This window comes from Setaria italica, chromosome VIII (genome assembly GCF_000263155.2).
Source record: "Setaria italica strain Yugu1 chromosome VIII, Setaria_italica_v2.0, whole genome shotgun sequence".
In the NCBI taxonomy this organism is placed as follows: Eukaryota; Viridiplantae; Streptophyta; class Magnoliopsida; order Poales; family Poaceae; genus Setaria; species Setaria italica.
Window position 1 is genome coordinate 26,648,372 of NC_028457.1, and position 18,689 is coordinate 26,667,060.

Sequence of the window (18,689 nt, forward strand, 5' to 3'; positions counted from 1 at the left end):
CGACTCATGGCTGACTAAGCTTTTCAGTACAAGTGATCCCGGAGAGAATACAAAGCTTCAAAATTACAACTTTTAACAAGTTTACTTTTGAGGGATTTTATAGTATCCTACACTACTGGTATGAGGATGCTAGTATGCAAGTATGCAAGTATGCGCCTCAGCGCCTGTACTGTCCATAGCTGCATAGCTGTTGCACACAGCCATTCAAAACTGTGACTAATTCTGAATAATTAGTGTGCTGCAATCAAAACGGTGCTGCATAGCTGTTGCGCATATCTGCATAGCTAATGCACACAGGCATTGAGAACAAGAACGGCTATATGCACATTTGTTTTAGTCAGTGCTCGTATTAGTCGTTGTCAGTGGTGCTTGAATTTTTTTGTTTAACGAACCTGATGTTATATCAATTCGTGTATTCTAGTTGACATCTCAATCTTGCATTTACAATCAATATATGATCTTCCCCTCTATTGTAGTTGTGGAGTCCAAGGACGGGAGGATTTCAGTTGCTTCAGCATTTGCTGGTCATCAGGAAGGTGACATTGCTGTTTCCTCACCCACTAGACTCTCTACTGTCTTGTCTGCTGCATCTATTGCTGCCTGCTCTTGCTGGTGTGCTTGGGAATAAAATAAAAAAATTTGGTGCATGTACATTTATGTCTCGGTATTAAGTAAACTCTGATGCATGTCCAATTTTTATTGTCCTTGAATATGCATATTATAGGAGTTAGGAGATAATGGAATCTTGGGAGGATGAAGTTAGGAGATTCATGCTAAAGGAAGAAGAGGATAACGAGCTATTCCAGTTATGGTTCCTGTAAGTATTCTTTTATCAATTATCATTTCAGTAGGATACATGCCATTTGTCTATGCAATACATATCTTGTCACATCTCTTGTCTGTAATATATCTTGATAGATATATGCAACATATCTTGACAGTAATTTTAACCTTGTCAATACTAGCATTACACCATCCACTATACTGTAACTTCTAAGATGGTGGCATGTAATGGTCAGGCTTTCCAGTAATAATAGCAAAAAGAGTATTCATGTGAATATCTATGTGCATATGTATATATTTGATCATTTGATTTTTTATATTATGTACAAAGGTTTTGCTCATTATGTAGACCCCATTCCTATTCAGTTGGCATTCATATATTACGAGCTATACATATCTTTGAATTATCTGATCATATGTTATATGCAAGATTTTAACTATATACCTAAATTTTCTACAGAATAATTGATGGATCAATAATTATCTGGTGCCTTAATCAGCGGTGCCTGCGACTTGGATGTGCTATGCTGAATTTATTTAACTTGCAGTGCCTTAATACTTGGTGATTGATACTGCTTGTTGATCTTTTAGACATGTTACGGACCTTATTTATCATTGCTATTTTTCTGGATTTTTTTAGTATTTGTGAATTGTGGACTATTCTTTTTACAAAAGATTTGGGTGGGAGGTCCTAGCTCCAAACGGGGTGGGGGTGCCCAGCTCCGTTAATTTATCGGAGAGGGTTGTGCTGCCCAGGTAGCTCTGGCCTGAGCTGCCAAACGAGCCCTTAGGGTGCCATGGTCCCTTCAATACACTTGACGAGGTGAAACATCTATTCCAGTGATGGAACAAGCCGACCCATCGCTTGCGAATCAGTTTTGTCTAGTGGCACGTAATCGAATAAATAAGAAGACCTTTCGATTTGAAGGGGATTGGAGAGGGTTGAAAGGGATTCGGAGGGATTAAATCAAGTCAAAATCCCCCTCAATCCCCTCCGATCCTCATGGGAAGGGGATTAATTGAACAAATCCGAAATAGGAATCTAGGAGAGGAAGAGGATGACGGAGGAGGTGGGCAGCGACGGAGGTGTCCGGTACTCGGTAGCGATTTCGGTGGAGAGAGTCGGGTGAAACACTGAAACATAACGGTAATACCACCCCATCCGAGTAGTAAACTTCCAGCCATGATAAAAATGGCAACTACAATCACTGCTAATTTTTTTTGGCACGCCAGGATTTCACTAGAAACTATCCCTAATCCATCACACATCGTAATTATTGCATAAGTTACAAAAAAAAGACGATATACCACAACTCTAACACATGAGATAGATTTATCGGACCCTCAAAATATTGAAATATTGCAGATTTCCCCCCTGAACTTGGTTATTTGGAAAACTTCTCCAACATGCTAAATTAAAAAAAAAGATTTGACAACCATACTTTCTGGCAGAATTACGGAGATTAGCACTAGCTAAACGAGGGAGAGTAGCAAAGCTATGTGAATCATAGCTTAAGAAAAGGAAAAACACCTAACATTTGTCACCATATACACTTGCTACATGGCTCGATGACTTTCAGGTTCACAGCTGGGGGCACTCTCCCCTCGATGTATCTCTGAATGGCAACGCGGGCCCTTTTAGCCTCCACAAGTGCCTCCTTACCCAGCTGCAGGCACTTATCAAACTTGACAAGCCTCCTATCGTACCCACGGGTAGTGTCTAGTGTAAGGCACGCCAGTGCCTTTGTTTTCTCGATAATACAGATCGTGAGCTCAATCATGCTCTTCGCAGAGCAAAAGCCGGTTATCATCACATTCTTGAGGTTGTCATGGCACTGTTCTTGAAGGCACTGTGGACGTGAGTAGCCATTTGAGTCTTCAATAACTGAATCTCGCCTTATTGTCGGCTGCGCAATCTGCATAGGTATACATGATATGTCAGAGTGTATATTCAATAATAATCATAAAGTTTCAATTATACTGAATATACTGATTTTCACCCTAAATATGAAGTTTTTAAGATGGTAACTTGTCAGAGTGATGTCATACCCGTACAATAAGAGACTCCAAGGCAGGAGAAGCATCAAGAAAAGAAATAAGAGAGCAGAGATCATAGTCTTGGGAAAACTTTAATGTAGAGACCACTATCTCCAAGTACTTGAGCTGGATGAATTTGCCAAACACCTTTGGTGTATTGACTGTCTGAAGAAATAAATGTCCCCCGAAGATTAATTGTGGACTGAGTAATTGAGTATTGTAAACATAAAACTATTATTCTACCATCAGTTTCATTTCCAGAACAATGAACTTATTGGGATGGATAAAACTGACCTCATCACTTGTTGATAGCACAAGAGTTTGGAGATTTGGCGCGATGAATGGAAATTTGGTACTAGCATAATATAGCGCATCAGGTGAAAAGTCACGGAAAAAACTTATTTTTCTCACTTGCAATGCTTCGCCAAGCAAGATATGTATTGGGCGCCCAGCAAAGAAGAAAGTGGAGAGGTTAGGGGCATTGCTGTCAATCATTTCCAGCTTACTGCAACCCACCAAATGCAGGATATCAAGCTTCTGCAGCAGACAAGGTATCTTCAAGCAAATTATATCATTGCAGTTGGTAAGCCTTAGTTGCTCCACAGCACAAGAATTGGATAGAAAACCATATAGTTCCTCTCCAGTAATGTGTACTGAATGCAATTCCAAATTTGTCAGGCTACTCATATAACCAACTTGGGCTGCACAGTGAAAAGAACAATCCCCAAGCACAAAAGTCTGGATGGAGCTTCTTATCTCCCTACTAAATAAAAGTAATCCTGGGAAGTTGTACTTTATCCCACAACTAAACACTGATAGATAGATTTCTTTGATCCCAGGTGTAATGGCACATTGAAGCCAGCGGTCAACATAACTAGGTTGGAGATTCGAACAAGGGTAGGTTTCCATTACAAACCTCTTCACTCCCATGCTAGAGTGATTCTGCATAATGTGGTCAACTCTACATATGAAATCCCTTTTTATTTCATCATCATTAGATGTGTTTTCATTAATCCCTAGAGAACCAACAGAAATAATGAGATTTGGAAAGCATCTCCAAGAACGCAGAAAACCACGAGACACGCAGGCGGCCTGAGCAGCATCTCGCAATGGCATGAGGGCGTGTATTTGATGAAGAATGTCCTGTGAAAATAAGCATGGGAAATTTTTCAAAAAAAAAGCATGAGAAAAATAACGAAAATCTCAAGATGGTTGTGGTAATAATGCTTGTCTGAAGTGAGCAGTATGGACAAATTACGATCAAATTAGCTAAATGTGTTCTGTTTTAAAAAATACAGTATTGAATTGTGCTATCCTGGGGGTATCCTCATTTTCAGCAGGTATAACATAAAAAAAAATCACAAGCAACAACCATCATAAGATGATAAGGCAAGGTAACAACAATTCAAAAACATCAACCATGGACCATTGTACAACCCTGGACCTCATAGTGTGAATGTCAGATGCACTACAAAGTTCTTATATCCAAAATGCCACCACCAAGCTAGCAGTAATGACAGTGGGGGTGGTTAGTTCTATCACTTGCTATATAGTGCTCTGAGAAAAAACTGATTCATCCTAATAACTTACACGATATTATCTCATACCTCTGGAAGCTGGACCTGTGATCCCATTGTTTCGACGCAATGCGAAATATCTCCTTCTAGACTAGGCGATACCATTATTTGAGATGCCGAACAATTTGATCCATCACCTGCAAATCAGGAATGTCATGAGACAGAAGGGACAATGGCAAGGAAAACAGCAAACACGAACACAATTGCACATGCGCAGCACTTGGCTTAGATGATGCTTAAACTTCTGCTCGAGAACAGTTGAGCAGACAGAACCTAGGTTCCAAGAGTTGGGTTAAGAACATCCTTTATACGCAAAGTTACCTAAAAATTATATCTTTATGCGCACAATCACCTCAAACATATGTCTCTGCACAAAATCATCAGCGTAGAGGGATCTTTGTTCGAAACCTAGCCAGGCCACATGAATCTACTTAATTCGACCAGTCCCGTGGCTACTTCTATCCCAGAAACAGATGTAGAAAAATTGTAAATAATAATTGATATCTCATATGACAGCACTCACTAATCATGCAGATAAGTAACGCGAGCAAACAGACACCAGGATGCTTACGAGTTATCTGGACTTGAGGCTGCCCCTCGGCGGACAGAGCCTTCATCTGCTCCAGTATCCCCATGTCCGTCGCCCCAACAACCAAGCCAAGTCTCTGCACCCTATGGCCCCTCGCCCCCTCTGCCGCTCGTGCAGCAATCACGGGTCAGGTTTCTGCCGTGAGAATCGGTACGCCACGGTAGCAGGGATATGTGGAGCTGGGTGAATCTTTGTGGTGCTCGGTTACCGAGTCCGGTGCCAGAACGGCAGCTCCAATGTGGATGCAAAACGAACCGAGGGGATAATAAACAAGTAAAGGTTCGATTTAGGCACTAGAGCAATCGAACCGAGTAAATTAAAAAAAATATGAGCCTTCCCTGGAAACCGCCGCCCTGGCTGGAAGCCGCGGACCAGCGGCCGCCACCGAATCGACCTCTCGACGTCGAGATGTCGCGGAGGAGGGCCTCGTCCGGCCGTCTCTCTCAGATATGGCGACGGCAGAGCACCGGCGGCGGTTGGGAGTGCAGGGAGGCCACGGAGCACGAGCGGCAAAGGATCTAGGCTCCACCCGCGGTTGGGAGTGCGGAGTTGCGTTTGCGGCGACGGATTTCGCGGCGGCGGGAGGGAGATGAAATGCGACGGACAGGGAGGGGATCGGATCGGGTTGGGATTTGGGAAGGCGACGAGTAGCCGACTCGGCTGGAAGTCGAGCCGGCTCGGCTCGGCGTAAAGTTAACGAGCTGGCTCGGCATGGAGAAGTCAGAAGTCGATCCAACCTTCAAGGCTCCTGCCTTAGCTGCAGCTTTTTGAACTTTTAAAGATACTGTTGGCTTAGCTTTTTAATTTTAGAAAGGTAATATAGCTTTCTAGACTCAAAAAGCTACGAAAAGCTGAGAAAACTGAGCTTCCAACTTTCCATATAAACTCAGTTTTTCTGAGCTTCTAGCTTTTCAGAAGCTGCACGAGAAGTTTACGGTTTGTTTAAGCTAGTGACTTTTTACAATAAGAAACTACCAAGAAGCTCAAACAAAAGTCTCAAACCATGTAAAAGTGCCAACCTTAAGCCAAAGCAAGCGATCTCAAGTATCTCACATAGGAGGATATCGATAGCGCCGAGCCGCCGACGATGAGCAAGCTGCAGCATACCCACTCCAACTCTGCTCCTTGTAGCAAAGAGGTTCTGTGTCCACACTCTAACATCTTCACCCAAGCATCGTTGGCGCTAGCCTATAGGCCTGTTTGTTTGAGCTTTCTAGCAGCTTTTCAGCATGAAAAGCCATAAGCTCAAACAAACAGTAAACTTCTCATATACCTTCGAGAAAGCTGGCACCTCAGGAAAGCTGAATTTATATGGAAAAATGGAAAGCTCAATTTTATAACATATCAAAGCAAACAACCACATTGATATGTCATGCTCATATAATGATGGTGTTTAATTAGCGTGTAGTAGCCAAGTCACGATCTGAAATCCAAAGATTTCATGATAAATTTTTCCAACATTTATTTTCTTAACAGGAAATTTAGTACAGGAAAACAATTGGTTGTTTTTTAAATTAAATAAAGTTGTTTTTTGTGTGTTGCATCTTGCCGATGCATTCTGGTGTTTCATGAGTGCAAAAAGGTTTACAATGCGTTTAGACGATGACTAGTTCTTTTGAGAATTTTCCAGCTTTTTCTGAAATTTATTCTCATTTTTTCCTGAGCTAAATATTTTTATTAGAAGGCTCTAAAATCTTTTTCATCATCTCTAAGTACTTTATTTGGATTCCTCGTATCCCAATCTATCTCTGGGATTTTTCCTTGAATTTTTGAGATTTTCAAAAGTATTTTTCATGATTTAATCGAACTATCTAGATTTTTCTGGATTTTTCCTTTCACGAGAAATTATTTCTGAAAATAATCAAAGCCTATCTTTTATTTGGCCAAGCCCGTGGGCTCGACCCGCATCATCTCGCTTCGACCTGTCCACTGCTAGCCCACTAGTCGGCCTAGGCAGGCCCATCTAGGCCCGGCAGCCAGCAGCTGCGCCGCTGCCGCCAACAAACCTTGGCTTCTGTGCCGAGTTAGCTGCGCCCCCATGCCCCTATATAAAGCCACCGCCCGAGCCCTAGGGTCTCTGCTGCTCGTGCTACCACCATGCATCGTCCCTTGTTTGTCTAGCGCAGCACCGCCCTCGCCAAAGCGCCGCCCGTCTCGGAGGAGATCACGCCGGCCGTCGCCTCCTCCGTTCTCCATCTTGACTGGCCGATTTGCCCAGGTTGCCGCCCGTCGGAGCACAAGGAGGGCGCGGCGAGCATCATGAAGCCGAGCCACAACCGTCCCACCAGTTGCCGCCATCGTTTCGCCACCGGAGGAGCTCTGCCGCATGAACACCCGAACCAGCCGCCACCAACCAAATTCCGGCCATCTGCATCCAGCCCCGCCACCGGTGAGCATACCCCCAGCACCCTCTCGACCTCCTCTATCTACCGCGCCGCTTCCGCCTCGCCATAGCCGATCGGAGCGCCACCTATTTTGGCCGGCCGAGCCACCATCCGCCATGGGAGCAAGCTCCTAGAGCTTTTTCAAGCCCCTATGCTTTTGCAAGTAGAACCTTGAGCTAGTCTGTAATATCTTGCCCCTGAATAGATTAGATCCTTTCAACCTAGCCCAAGCCATGATCTTTAACAGATGTAACCCTGTCCTTTGGGCTTTTTGCAAGCACTATTAATTGTGTCTTGCATATCTTCTTTGCTAACCCTTCAGATCTATACTTAATTCTATTTAGGTCCTTTCAACCTTGTTTAGTCCCCAGGCTCCACATCTTTGCTCCTGTAGAGCTCGTTCTTGTTCCGTTAGGTTCATATCAACGTAGACTTAAACTAAGTATTAGAAGGAATGTTAATCATGTTCTGTGTTTCTCAAATTTATTTAAAATATTAATATGATTAATTGCTTATGCACTTGTTTTCTAATTAAAAGCTAATTAGACCTTTATTTCACTTTTATAATTAAATGTTAATTTTTTTAATACATATTAAACTAGTTTTAATTAATAAAATCTAATTAAGTGCTACACCACGGTTGTTCATAAGTAAACTCAAATAGATTAATATTTATTCAATTTGTTTTCTAAATAAAAGCTACATAAGTTATATCTCGGGTTTTCATAATTAAATGTTAATTTGACTAATATGAATATAAATGTGTATTTAATTATATTTGGTTACTTCAACCCGAATCATAAAACTATGCGCTTAGATGTTTACGTATACCTTATTTTCAAATTAAATGTTTAATTTGCATAAATTGTACTTGAATGTTTATAAATAAAATTTGACTAAGTTCTACATCATCTTTTCATATATAAATATAGCTTGCTAAGGATGTTTATCTAAAATATCTTTACATATTTTTCTTTATTAAAATACATTGTTTCTTTTCAACCATAGTTTTGTTTCTGGTGTTTTTTGTGTTCGCATGACCTTAGATTCAAGCCTTATCCTCTCGTACGCTCTTTTAAAGCTTTTGTTTGATTGTTGTATTGTTCTTAGTTGTACTTGTTTGTTTGCTTTGTATGCTCGTGCCGATGATTGCTTCGAGTAGAAGGATTGCTGTTCGAAAGCTTTGAAGATTAAGAGTTTCAAGAGAGCAAGAGCTGATAAGCAGTAAGAGTAACTTTTCGTTTGGAGAAATGCAAGTGTCCCTAACCATCCTTCTATCTATGCTTATTTACAAGAATACCATGTATTAATTGGAACATGGAGAACCACCCAGGAAAATAGTGCAACCACAAGGACTACATGGCTCTGATCTTGGCTAATTAGTTAGAGACTCTAGTATGGGGTAATCTTATCGAAATGGCAAGAGTGGAGGTGTTGATGGGGTATAGCCCGGCCCTCAGGCTGATTTGCTCTATGGTAACTTCGCAGTCTTGAGAGAGGTTTATGCTCTGCTTGGACCTTAGTGGGTTACTATTTACTAGGGTCTAAGGTTACTATTTACTAGGGAATCTTTGTAAAGGTCTCGTAGCATCCCTATGCAGCATAGTCACACCTCGGTAGTATGATGAGTGCCTAATCAGCACAGCATGGTTGGGTCTAATATTTTTTTGAACTTTTACGCGACTTGTGGTGAAAGTGTAGAACCTCTGCAGAGCGTAAAACTGATATATCAGCCCTGCTTACGGTCAAGAGCGGCTTGGACCTCACATGATTAATAAACTTGAAGATGGATTTAAATTGTTATTCTGGTTATTTCTTGTGACCTTGCTAAGTACCAACCATAAATGTACTCATCCTTACTTACTGCTCAGAAGAGGAAGGTGTGTGAAGTTTTCTAAAGATGATGCTGAGTTCTAGGCGTACGCAACCCCCAGTTGATTGCCTGTGAAGTTTGGAGCCTTCGTTTTCAGGATTGAGCTATATATCTCTGAAAGACTCGTAAGTCATTATTTATATTCATTTACGTGATACTGTTACAGTTATTCACTGATGATGTTACTATATACATGAAACTAGATCCTATCATACATATAGGTTGCACTTGGTTTTGTTTCAAAACCGGGTGTGACACAAGTAACTTATGCCAATGATTTAACTACTGTTCATGATTACAGCGGAACACAATTGTAACGCCGTGACCATTTTTTCCTGGTGAAACTTGGGACCATCTCTCTCAGCCAAAGTTGTCATTTCCTCTGCTTCCAGAATCACGAGATACTGAGATGCACTATCTGATTCAACATTGTACTTTTTATATTTCTGAGAAAAACATGTAATATTCCTAGAACAACGAAAAATCTTCTTTCTTGACAAAAGTTCGTTCAGGTGAAGTTTCTGCAGCTATGATTATTTTGATATTTTCCATGTGATTACTTAACTTGTTACTTGTGATCTCTCTTCAGGTCTACACGTACTACAGCGCGCTTTGGTCCTTTTACTGCCTACTTGGCTGTGAGGCCATGTTTAGTTACTCCCAACTCCCAACTTTGACACTATGCAAAAAGAAGATTCCCCATCACATCAAACTTGCGGTACATGCATGGAGTACTAAATGCAGATGAAATTAAAAACTAATTGCACAGTTTTGTTGTACTTTGCGAGACGAATCTTTTGAGCCTAATTAGTCAATATTTGGACAATAATTCACAAATACAAACGAAACGCTACAGTGTGCTACAGTGCTGTAACAGTAATTTGGCACCCCCAAATTCGCCAAACTAAACACGGCCTGAACTACCTTGACTGTTTCCTCTGACAGTACGAGCTGCAGGTAAGAATCACAAGATCATTTTGTTAGTTACCATTCTTGCAACTGATGCACAGTGCAGACTTGTATGCATTCTACAAATAGCTGGTATGCTTTTTTTCTTGATGGAAGACAGTCATAAAGGGGCTGTTTGGGAGCACTTCACTTCAGAAAAACCAACTCCACTTCACCAACTCCACACTTTCCTAGCTCCACTCCAACAACTCCAGAAAAACATGGAGCTGTTGCACGTGTTTGGTTGGTGGCAGTGCTCCAGCTCCAAAAACATGAGCACTTCTTGTGAATAGCCTATTTTACCCTTTGTGACGGACCCACACGTCTGTCTCTCCTCTCTCCTCCCCTTCTTTCCTCCTGTACACGAGCCAAATGCAAGCCAAAAGAAAGGGGAAAACTTTCGCTTTGGGAGACTCCAAAATCCAAATCGAGTAGAACTGATTCAAAGCTCTGATGGGGGAACCACGCGCGGTCCACGAGCGGCGTCCGCACCACGGCGCCCTCGGGCGTGCTGCGCATCACGGCCAGGAGGTCCGACGGCCAGCCGCGGACGAGCTCCAGCGCCTCGCTCTTGAGCGCCACCGGGTCCGTGATCTTTGGCCCCGCCAGGAACACCATAAGCAGCAATGCCATGCACGCGTTGTCAGCAAGTGATGGGCTGATGGCTATTGCAGGCTTGCAGCTGCCATTTAGTCATGGCCATGCAGTGCTAGAAAAATGTTCACATTCTTTTATCTTCGTGTCAAAATTGCAGACATTTTCTCTTGTTTCTTTTTTATTTAGTGAAGCTCGGATGCTGGATCTGTGGAATCATAGCATTTGTGGTGTGAACATACCTGGATCTTGTCTGTTGAAGCAGATGAACCAGTAGACTTTGGTAGGGGAGACGGGGACCATAAACCAAGTGATTTGGCAGGCGGCGGGCGGCGGCCGGGCGGCGCGGCGGGCGGCGGCCGAGCGGCGCGCGCCAGGGAGCGACGGGAGCTGTTTTTGTTTCGCGAACCGTTATTGTGTAACGAGTGGCAATAGTGGGTAAATACCCACCAACTCCACGAGGAGGTCTGTACATGGGGTTTTTGGAGCACCTCTTGAGATACTCCATAAAAAACGTGGATCTACCCCCTGCTCCACCTTTTTCCTGGAGCCGGAGTTGCTGGAGCTAGACGTGTTTGGCTGCGAAATTTTCGGAGTTGGTGGAGTGGAGCAATTTTTCGTGGAGTGGAGTGCTCCCAAACACCCCCAAAGTTAAAGAATCACAACACAAACCTATTACTTACGCTGGTCACATTCGAAGCCAATTAAAGTAGGCATTAAACTACTCTTTGCTTTCTTTGCTTATTCATCAATGTTCAATGGCCTCCTAAGATTTTACAAAAGACCTTAGGATTCCCATCCATGATTTGAATTCCAGTGCATGAAGCACACTTGGTTTATGGTCTAAGAAGTTTAAACAATCAAATTGCTATTTATTTCAGTAAAAAATAATTCATTAAGTGTGAGGATCTGCAGAATCTGTGACAAATTCCAATTAAAACAAAGCCAAAGTGCATAACTTATTAACCTTTAGGTCCCGTTTGGATCCGTGGAATTGAATTCCATTCTAATAATCATAATTTAAAAATAAATTAATTAAGCTAATATAATTGTATGTGAAATATATTTGTATATTATTGTTGGTCATATGAGAGAGATACTTATGTGCTGCATTTCTGCTACATGGAAGCGAGTCGAAGAGCGTGCTATAAGAATTAAATTCCATTCTAATAATCATAATCTATAGAATCAATTTCCATCTCCCACCCTATGAATTTAACATAGGCTTATATCTAAACTTTGGAAAGTTGTGGAATCCCACATTCCAAGATAAATTAGTCTACTCCATTAAATAGATTCCAATTCCTTCAAAATGAAGGGTTCCAAACGGGGCCTTATGGAAATTGTATATTTCTTCAAAAATGACATATACACCAGAGCATGCTGTACTGTATGCAAGTTACCACATGAAATAGAACTGGAAATTTCACTTAAGCTAGGACATACTCCCTTGTTATTTGACCGTCCTAGGGGAATTTGCTTATATCTTGAATAAACAAACAATAAAAGTCATGAGAGATCATGGTTGGAATCTGCGTTACACATTCACGAGTAACCTCGCATTGGAATTTGTCCATTTAAGAAATTTACCACCTGCAGTTATAACTGTTGTTGCAAGTTTGTATGAAGTTGATGGTTCATAACAATAATTATCTTGTTGAACTACATAGGTCAATTCCAGTTCCAACAGCCGTGTCTATATATGTGAGCAATGCCATGATTTCTCCTCAGGGCCTAGGTCGCCGCCGTGTTTCCTCAGGTTGGGGACGTCACCTCCTTTCCTTCTGCAGTTCTTTGGTGGTTCAGAAAAAGAAACAGCATGCTAGGTGCAGCCTTGCTGGGAGACGTGCTCCACAGCCATGGCTTCACCCCTCCCAACTTCAATGCCCTGCATTTTCTCTTCTTGCATTTAGTTCGCGTTAGGACATGGCATCATGTGATGCTATGGATGCCACTGGCTATTGATTACATTCGGAACGGATGAAACGAAACCAAAATTTTTATAGTACAAATAATATAAACATCAAATTCACTGGCTATTGAACTGAATTACTTGGTTTTCGAGTACTATTTTGGGAGTTCCTTCGAGATGCAAAGGGAAAAAAAGAATCCAGGTCATGTTCTTCATCCTTGCTTTCTTTCTTAATGCTGTGCTTACACTATTCTGATCCTAACAGTACAAAAAGTGCATCTCTTGGTTGATTTTGTGTGCTTCTGGAAAATTTCTTTGCTAGAATAAATTAAGTATTTCTCTCTCTTTTCTTTTGCCAAATTGGCATCTCATTGTAGTTCACTGTTAGTTTTTTCCATTAGAAATTATGGTGTTCTCAGCTTTCATGGTAAACCTTATGAGTTAGTTTTCTTCAACAACCTCTTCCAAATGATCAGCTGTTTCCATTACGTTGAACTGAATGAACTATTCATGGTATTTGTTTTTGTGGACCTGGCGCACAAAGTTTCTTCTATACATTTTTGTAGTGGGAATGTGGGATATCATATTCTATTTGTCAAATTATTCCTTGTAGGAACTTGGGAAATTATGTCTCTTTGAGGGGAATCAAGGGTCTTGTCTCTACCTGTATCAGTGTCTGGGCTCCTTCTCTAAGTGGGAGCCAATCACATATGAGGAATTTCTTAGCTTTGCCAACAAAGTAAAGGTGAGAAGTTTGCTTCATGAAAATAGAGAGGGAATCTGGTGCTTGTGGGAGTTTCGTTCAGTATCTCAAATGGAAAATCGAGAACGCTAGGTTCTCTGTCCGGGTTCAAATGTTCTATTTCGTGTTTACTTATCGGGTGAACCTTTACAATGGTGTTAACTTGTATTGTCAGTAGGGCTATATTCTAAACTTCAGTGCCATGGGAATGGTATAAATGACAATCTCACTGTTATGGATGTGTACTGTAATTCTCGTCATCGTGACTTCCATGACATTGTCAATTCAATGTTGCTGTATATGTTGACGACCTTTGTAATGTTGCATTCTCAATTATTTAGTGAGTTTCATGATTCTTATTTTTCTTATCAAACAGATGATGGTACTGGGTCATGCGTTGCTTCTGACAGTTATCCCTAAAACTTGGTAAGCCTATTTTCTAAATCTGCATCCCTATATTTTTTTTTCTCTTTACATTTTGGTAGTATTAACAAGTAGTTCTCTTTGAGTTTCGAGTGATAAATGGATTCCTTTGAGAAGTTTGTACCATTGAGCTAAGTGCTTTCCTCTTGTTGTAGAATGGAAAGGAGATCGTTTTGAAAGATTCTGGCAATGGATCCTTTGCAGTTGTCTCGGAAGCAGACCCAAAAGAATCTATAAAGCAGTTGCTTATGCAGGGTACTTACTAATGGTATATCCTGTTTCCTTGAATTGTTTGTCTTAAATGGACCCAAAAGAAGCAGTAAAGCAGTTGCTTATGCTCAAGCATGTGGGTTTAATTTTCACTGTGTATTAGTACTTTGTCAGTTTTTGTACAGTCTCCATTTGGTAGGTGATTTTTTTCGGAAAATGAAAATTTGACAAGTTTAGGATACCAAAATTCAAGAATGTTGCTGCACTGTTATATCCTTAGGATCTTGCAGGGAGAAAAGCACATGCCATTGACACAAAGATCTTAAACGCGCTACTACTGATCATTTATAGAGACACATTGCTGAATAAGCACTTAATCAGTTTCTTTATAGACTCCTTTCATACCTGATGTTTTTTGGAAGTGAAAAACCGACAAGTCTGTGATAAAAAAAATTCAAGACTGTTGTCGCATTGTTTTCTCTCAGAAAGAAAATTTGAAGTCATTGACACAAAGATCCGAAACTTGCTGTTCTACTGGTTATTTATATAGCCAGTTGCATAATAGATTGGGCCAGGATGTTTGACTTCTACCCTGAATTTCCAAAGAGAGTGGGGGTATTTCTTTTTTTTTCTCGAACACGCAGGAGAGCTGCGTATCAATATATTAAGAAGAATAGGTGTTTGAGAAACCCAAGGTACAACCAGATTTTTTAAGGAAAAAACCTGAGCAGAAAAAACCATCAATTTACAAACATAGGACTAATCACCCATTACCAAGAGGTAGGACCAGACCCTAATAAGCACTAACTGCTAAAGGTGCCTGGGCAAGGAGATGAGAAACTCCGTTAGCCCCAGCAAAACTCCACAGCTGCATTTCCTCTTTCAAAATTGACAAAACTTCATTTAGGCTTGGACAAATCCTGTAAAAAATGCATCTATTTCGATGTTTCCAAATTGACCAAGCACCTAGGATGATAATGGAGTTTAGACTTTTTTCTTGACCTTCGACTCTCTTGCTTGCTGCCTCCCACCAATCATCAAAGACACCTCTTTCACTTGTGGAGTTAGGGCTTGCAACCCTACTTTTTGTAGTAAGCTGAACCTGACCTGTCGGGTGAAGATGTAAGATATTAGCAAATGGTCAATTGTTTCCTCATGTTGATCACATAAAGGACAGCGCTTCGGATGGGGCAGACTTCTCTTAGCAAGCCGGTCAGCCGTCCAACATCTGTTATGAGCAACCAACCACATAAAGAATTTGCATTTGCCAGGAGCCAAAATTTTCCAAATTCTCTCCCAGGGACAGAAGGAGATGGCTCCAATGAACATGGACTCATAAGCAGATTTTGCCGAATATATTCCAGATGAGGAGAATTGCCACACGTGAAGATCTTCAGCCTCTGGTTGGAGCACAACATCTGAAAGGAGCTTAATGTATTCTGTCAAAATAGCCAACGTAAGGGCCCCTCTAATATCAGTAACCCATCTCCGATCAGTGAGTGCATCATGAACTGTCCACTTCTTTGCTCTAGCAGAGATAGCACCAAACAAGTGAGGTACTAGTTGGTCCAGCCGCTGCCCATGAAGCCACCTATCTGTCCAGAAAAGAGTATTCATTCCATTTTCAACCTCTGTTTTAATGGCAGTTGAAAAGAAAGCTTTAACTGAGGATTGGACTTAGATGGGGAAGAAGCCCAAGGTTTGTCTGGTTCCGTTTTTTGCAACCAAAGCCAGTGCATTCGCAGGGCCCAACCTAGCTGTTGCAAGCTAGAAATACACAGACCCCCCCAGCTCCGGTGGTCTTGTAACTTTGGGCCAAGCCAGTAAGAAATGCCTCCCTTCATCTCCTTCCTACCTCTCCAAAGGAAAGCTCTTCGGATTTTATCAACGGCTTTGAGGGCCCAAGCTAGGAGGTCCATGGCCATGATCAGGTAAATCAGCATGGATGTGAGCACGAACTGTACAAGAATTTTTCTCCCTGCCCTTGTTAGCAAGTCAGCTTTCCATCCTGGAAGTTGATCTACTATTCTATCAATGATTGGCTGAATCTGAGCTTTAGTCAGTTTGTGGATAGAGAGAGGCACTCCAAGATACTTGCAAGGAAATTCCAAAAGTTGATAGGGAAGTTGTTCCTGAATGACTGCCTTGTCTTCTTCCAACCATTGTATGGGTAGAACACTACTTTTATGCATATTCGTTTTCAGCCCAGAAGCTTCACCAAAGAGCTCTAAAAGATCAAGCATGACTTCCAAATCAGAGGCTGAAGGGTGCAGGAAAATAACCACATCATCAGCATATAGGGAAATTCGATGTTGGAGAGCCTGTCTAGCAAGGGGTTGCAACATATCTTCCTCCACTGCTTTTTTAACCATGAGGCATAACACATCCATCACCAAAATGAATAGCATCGGGGACAGAGGGTTGCCTTGGCGAAGTCCGCGCCGATGCAAAATTGTTTCCCCGAGAATACCATTGAGCAAAATATGAGTGGAGGAGGAAGCTAGCAGCCCGCTCAAGATGTCACACAAGATGGGCCCAAACCCCAACTTTTTCATGACTTCCAACAGAAAAGGCCATGATACAGAATCAAATACCTTAGTGATATCCAATTTCAATAAGATGCGGGGCTGTTTTTGTTGATGTAGGAACCTTGCTGTCTGCTGAACCAACGTGAAGTTGTCTTCGATGAAGTGACCTTTTATGAAGGAGCTTTGGTTAGGGAAACCATCTGGTCCAGCCTGCCCGCCAGTATGTTGGCTAGTATTTTAGTTAAAAGTTTAGCAAAGGAGTGTACCAAACTTATTGGCCTGAAATCTCTGATGTTTGTGGCTTCTTTCTTTGGTAGGAGGGTGATGTAAGCAGAATTCAGCACCTCAAGATGTCCCATCTTCCTGCTCCACATAGCTGAAATGGCTGCCATAATATCCACTTTGATAATTGGCCAGCAGGTTTTATAGAACTTTCCTGTGAAGCCATCAGACCCTGGGGCTTTGTCAGATGTCAACATGTTGATAGTCTTCCACACTTCATCTTCAGGAGAAAGGGGCATCCAAGTCTGACAGATCAGAACTTGGGATGGCCAACTCATCAAGGTTAACTGTGACATATCTTTCCAAGCTTTCCCCAAAGAGACTGTAGAAGTCAAAATAAAATTTCCTTCTCTTCATGGCTTGTGAGAATTAGCCCATCTTCTGCTAGAAGCTTACTGATGAAGTTCTTCCTCTTGCGATGCCTTTTGTGCAGGTGGAACAAGGAAGTGTTGGCATCCGTCGCATAGCCAGGATATCCTGGACCGACTTCTTGCAATTGTCCTCTGCAGTGAAGAGGCCAAGGAGTGCATCTTGAGCTGGTTACACAGCCAGGTCTCCAGGTTTGAAAGGGGTCTCATATCTTGAGCAATTTCCAGCTGGTGTAGTATTTCTCTAGCTTGTTCCAGCTAAGAGTTAACATGCCCAATTTTTTTTTGGCTCCAGCTTTGCAGGCTCTTGAGTGTGGCTTTGAACTTCTTAGCAAGGGTGTCAAACGGGCAGGAGGTTGCTAGAAAAGAATTCCAGGCCATCTCAACTGCCTCCTGAAAACCATCTAGATTGGTCCAGAAAGATTCAAAATGGAAGCGAGCTTTACCAGGTTTAACATCATGCAGGTCAAGTAGGAGCGGATGGTGATCGGACCCCTCTATAGCGCTGCTCTGGAGTTGACAATTTGGAAAAAAGTGTTAGGGCCGTGCCTAGGATCTCTAGATGCACATCTAGTCGGGATCATGAAAGACAGGGGGTCATGGTGTTCCTGGTGTGTGTGCCGAGAGTGAGAGAGAGAGGTAGGGGTACCTTCACCCCTAGAGGTGGGAGCAGCAGAGCTGCTGGCCATCGCGGGTTCGCTTGGTGGAGTCTGCGCAAGGCAGCGACGCGCAGTGCCGAGTCCAGTCGCCGGTGAGGTGGCGGTGGTGCTTCCCGCCGCTACTGCGCAAACCTAGATCGGTAGGTGTGTCGGTGGGGCGGCTGGCTGCGGTGAACCTCGTGAGCCGAGCCGGGTCCCCCACCCTGTTTATATAGCACAGCGCGACAGGGGCCCACCACCCATTGCTAGGGTGAGCGCCCCCGATCAGGGCGCGGATCAGGGTCTCGATGGGCCTTTGGGCCCATTGGGAAGGAGATCAATCTAACATTCTCCCCCTTGATCTCATCATTTACTTTTAACTTTACACTTTTTACTTTTATTCGTTTCATCGTAGATTAATATGTAGAGCATGCCTCATCGTCACAGCTTAATCGCCGATAGAATCAACAGCTACAACACACCTCTCTATTTTGAAACAATTCTGTTTCTTTTGGGCCTTTTCCAATCCAGGAACCATAGGCTTTCCCTTAAACCCATGTCGGCTAAGTGTTCTCTAAACACATTTGGTGGTAAGCCTTTCGTGAGCAGATCCGCAAGCATATCTTTTGTTCTTATATGCTCGAGACTTATAGTGCGATCCTGGATTCTGTCTTTCACAACATAAAACTTTATCTCAATGGCTTTGGAAGCATTGCTTGATTTGTTGTTGTGAGCATAGAATACTGCTGGTTCATTGTCGCAGTACATCTTTAGTGGTCTGTGAATATAGTCAACCACTCT

At 42.3% G+C, this 18,689-nt stretch overlaps 1 protein-coding gene across 1 annotated transcript; it reads right to left on the bottom strand.

Moving 5' to 3' along the window:
* Nucleotides 1-2,111: 2,111 nt before the first annotated feature.
* LOC101786285 lies at nt 2,112-5,614 on the bottom strand. Its single transcript, XM_004979317.3, has 5 exons — nt 4,969-5,614; nt 4,428-4,534; nt 3,115-3,963; nt 2,833-2,985; nt 2,112-2,699 (listed from the first exon to the last, which is right to left on the bottom strand). Exons 1-5 carry the CDS (start codon nt 5,030-5,032, stop codon nt 2,325-2,327), a joined length of 1,548 nt encoding a protein of 515 aa, XP_004979374.1. The 5' UTR covers nt 5,033-5,614; the 3' UTR covers nt 2,112-2,324.
* Nucleotides 5,615-18,689: the final 13,075 nt, after the last annotated feature.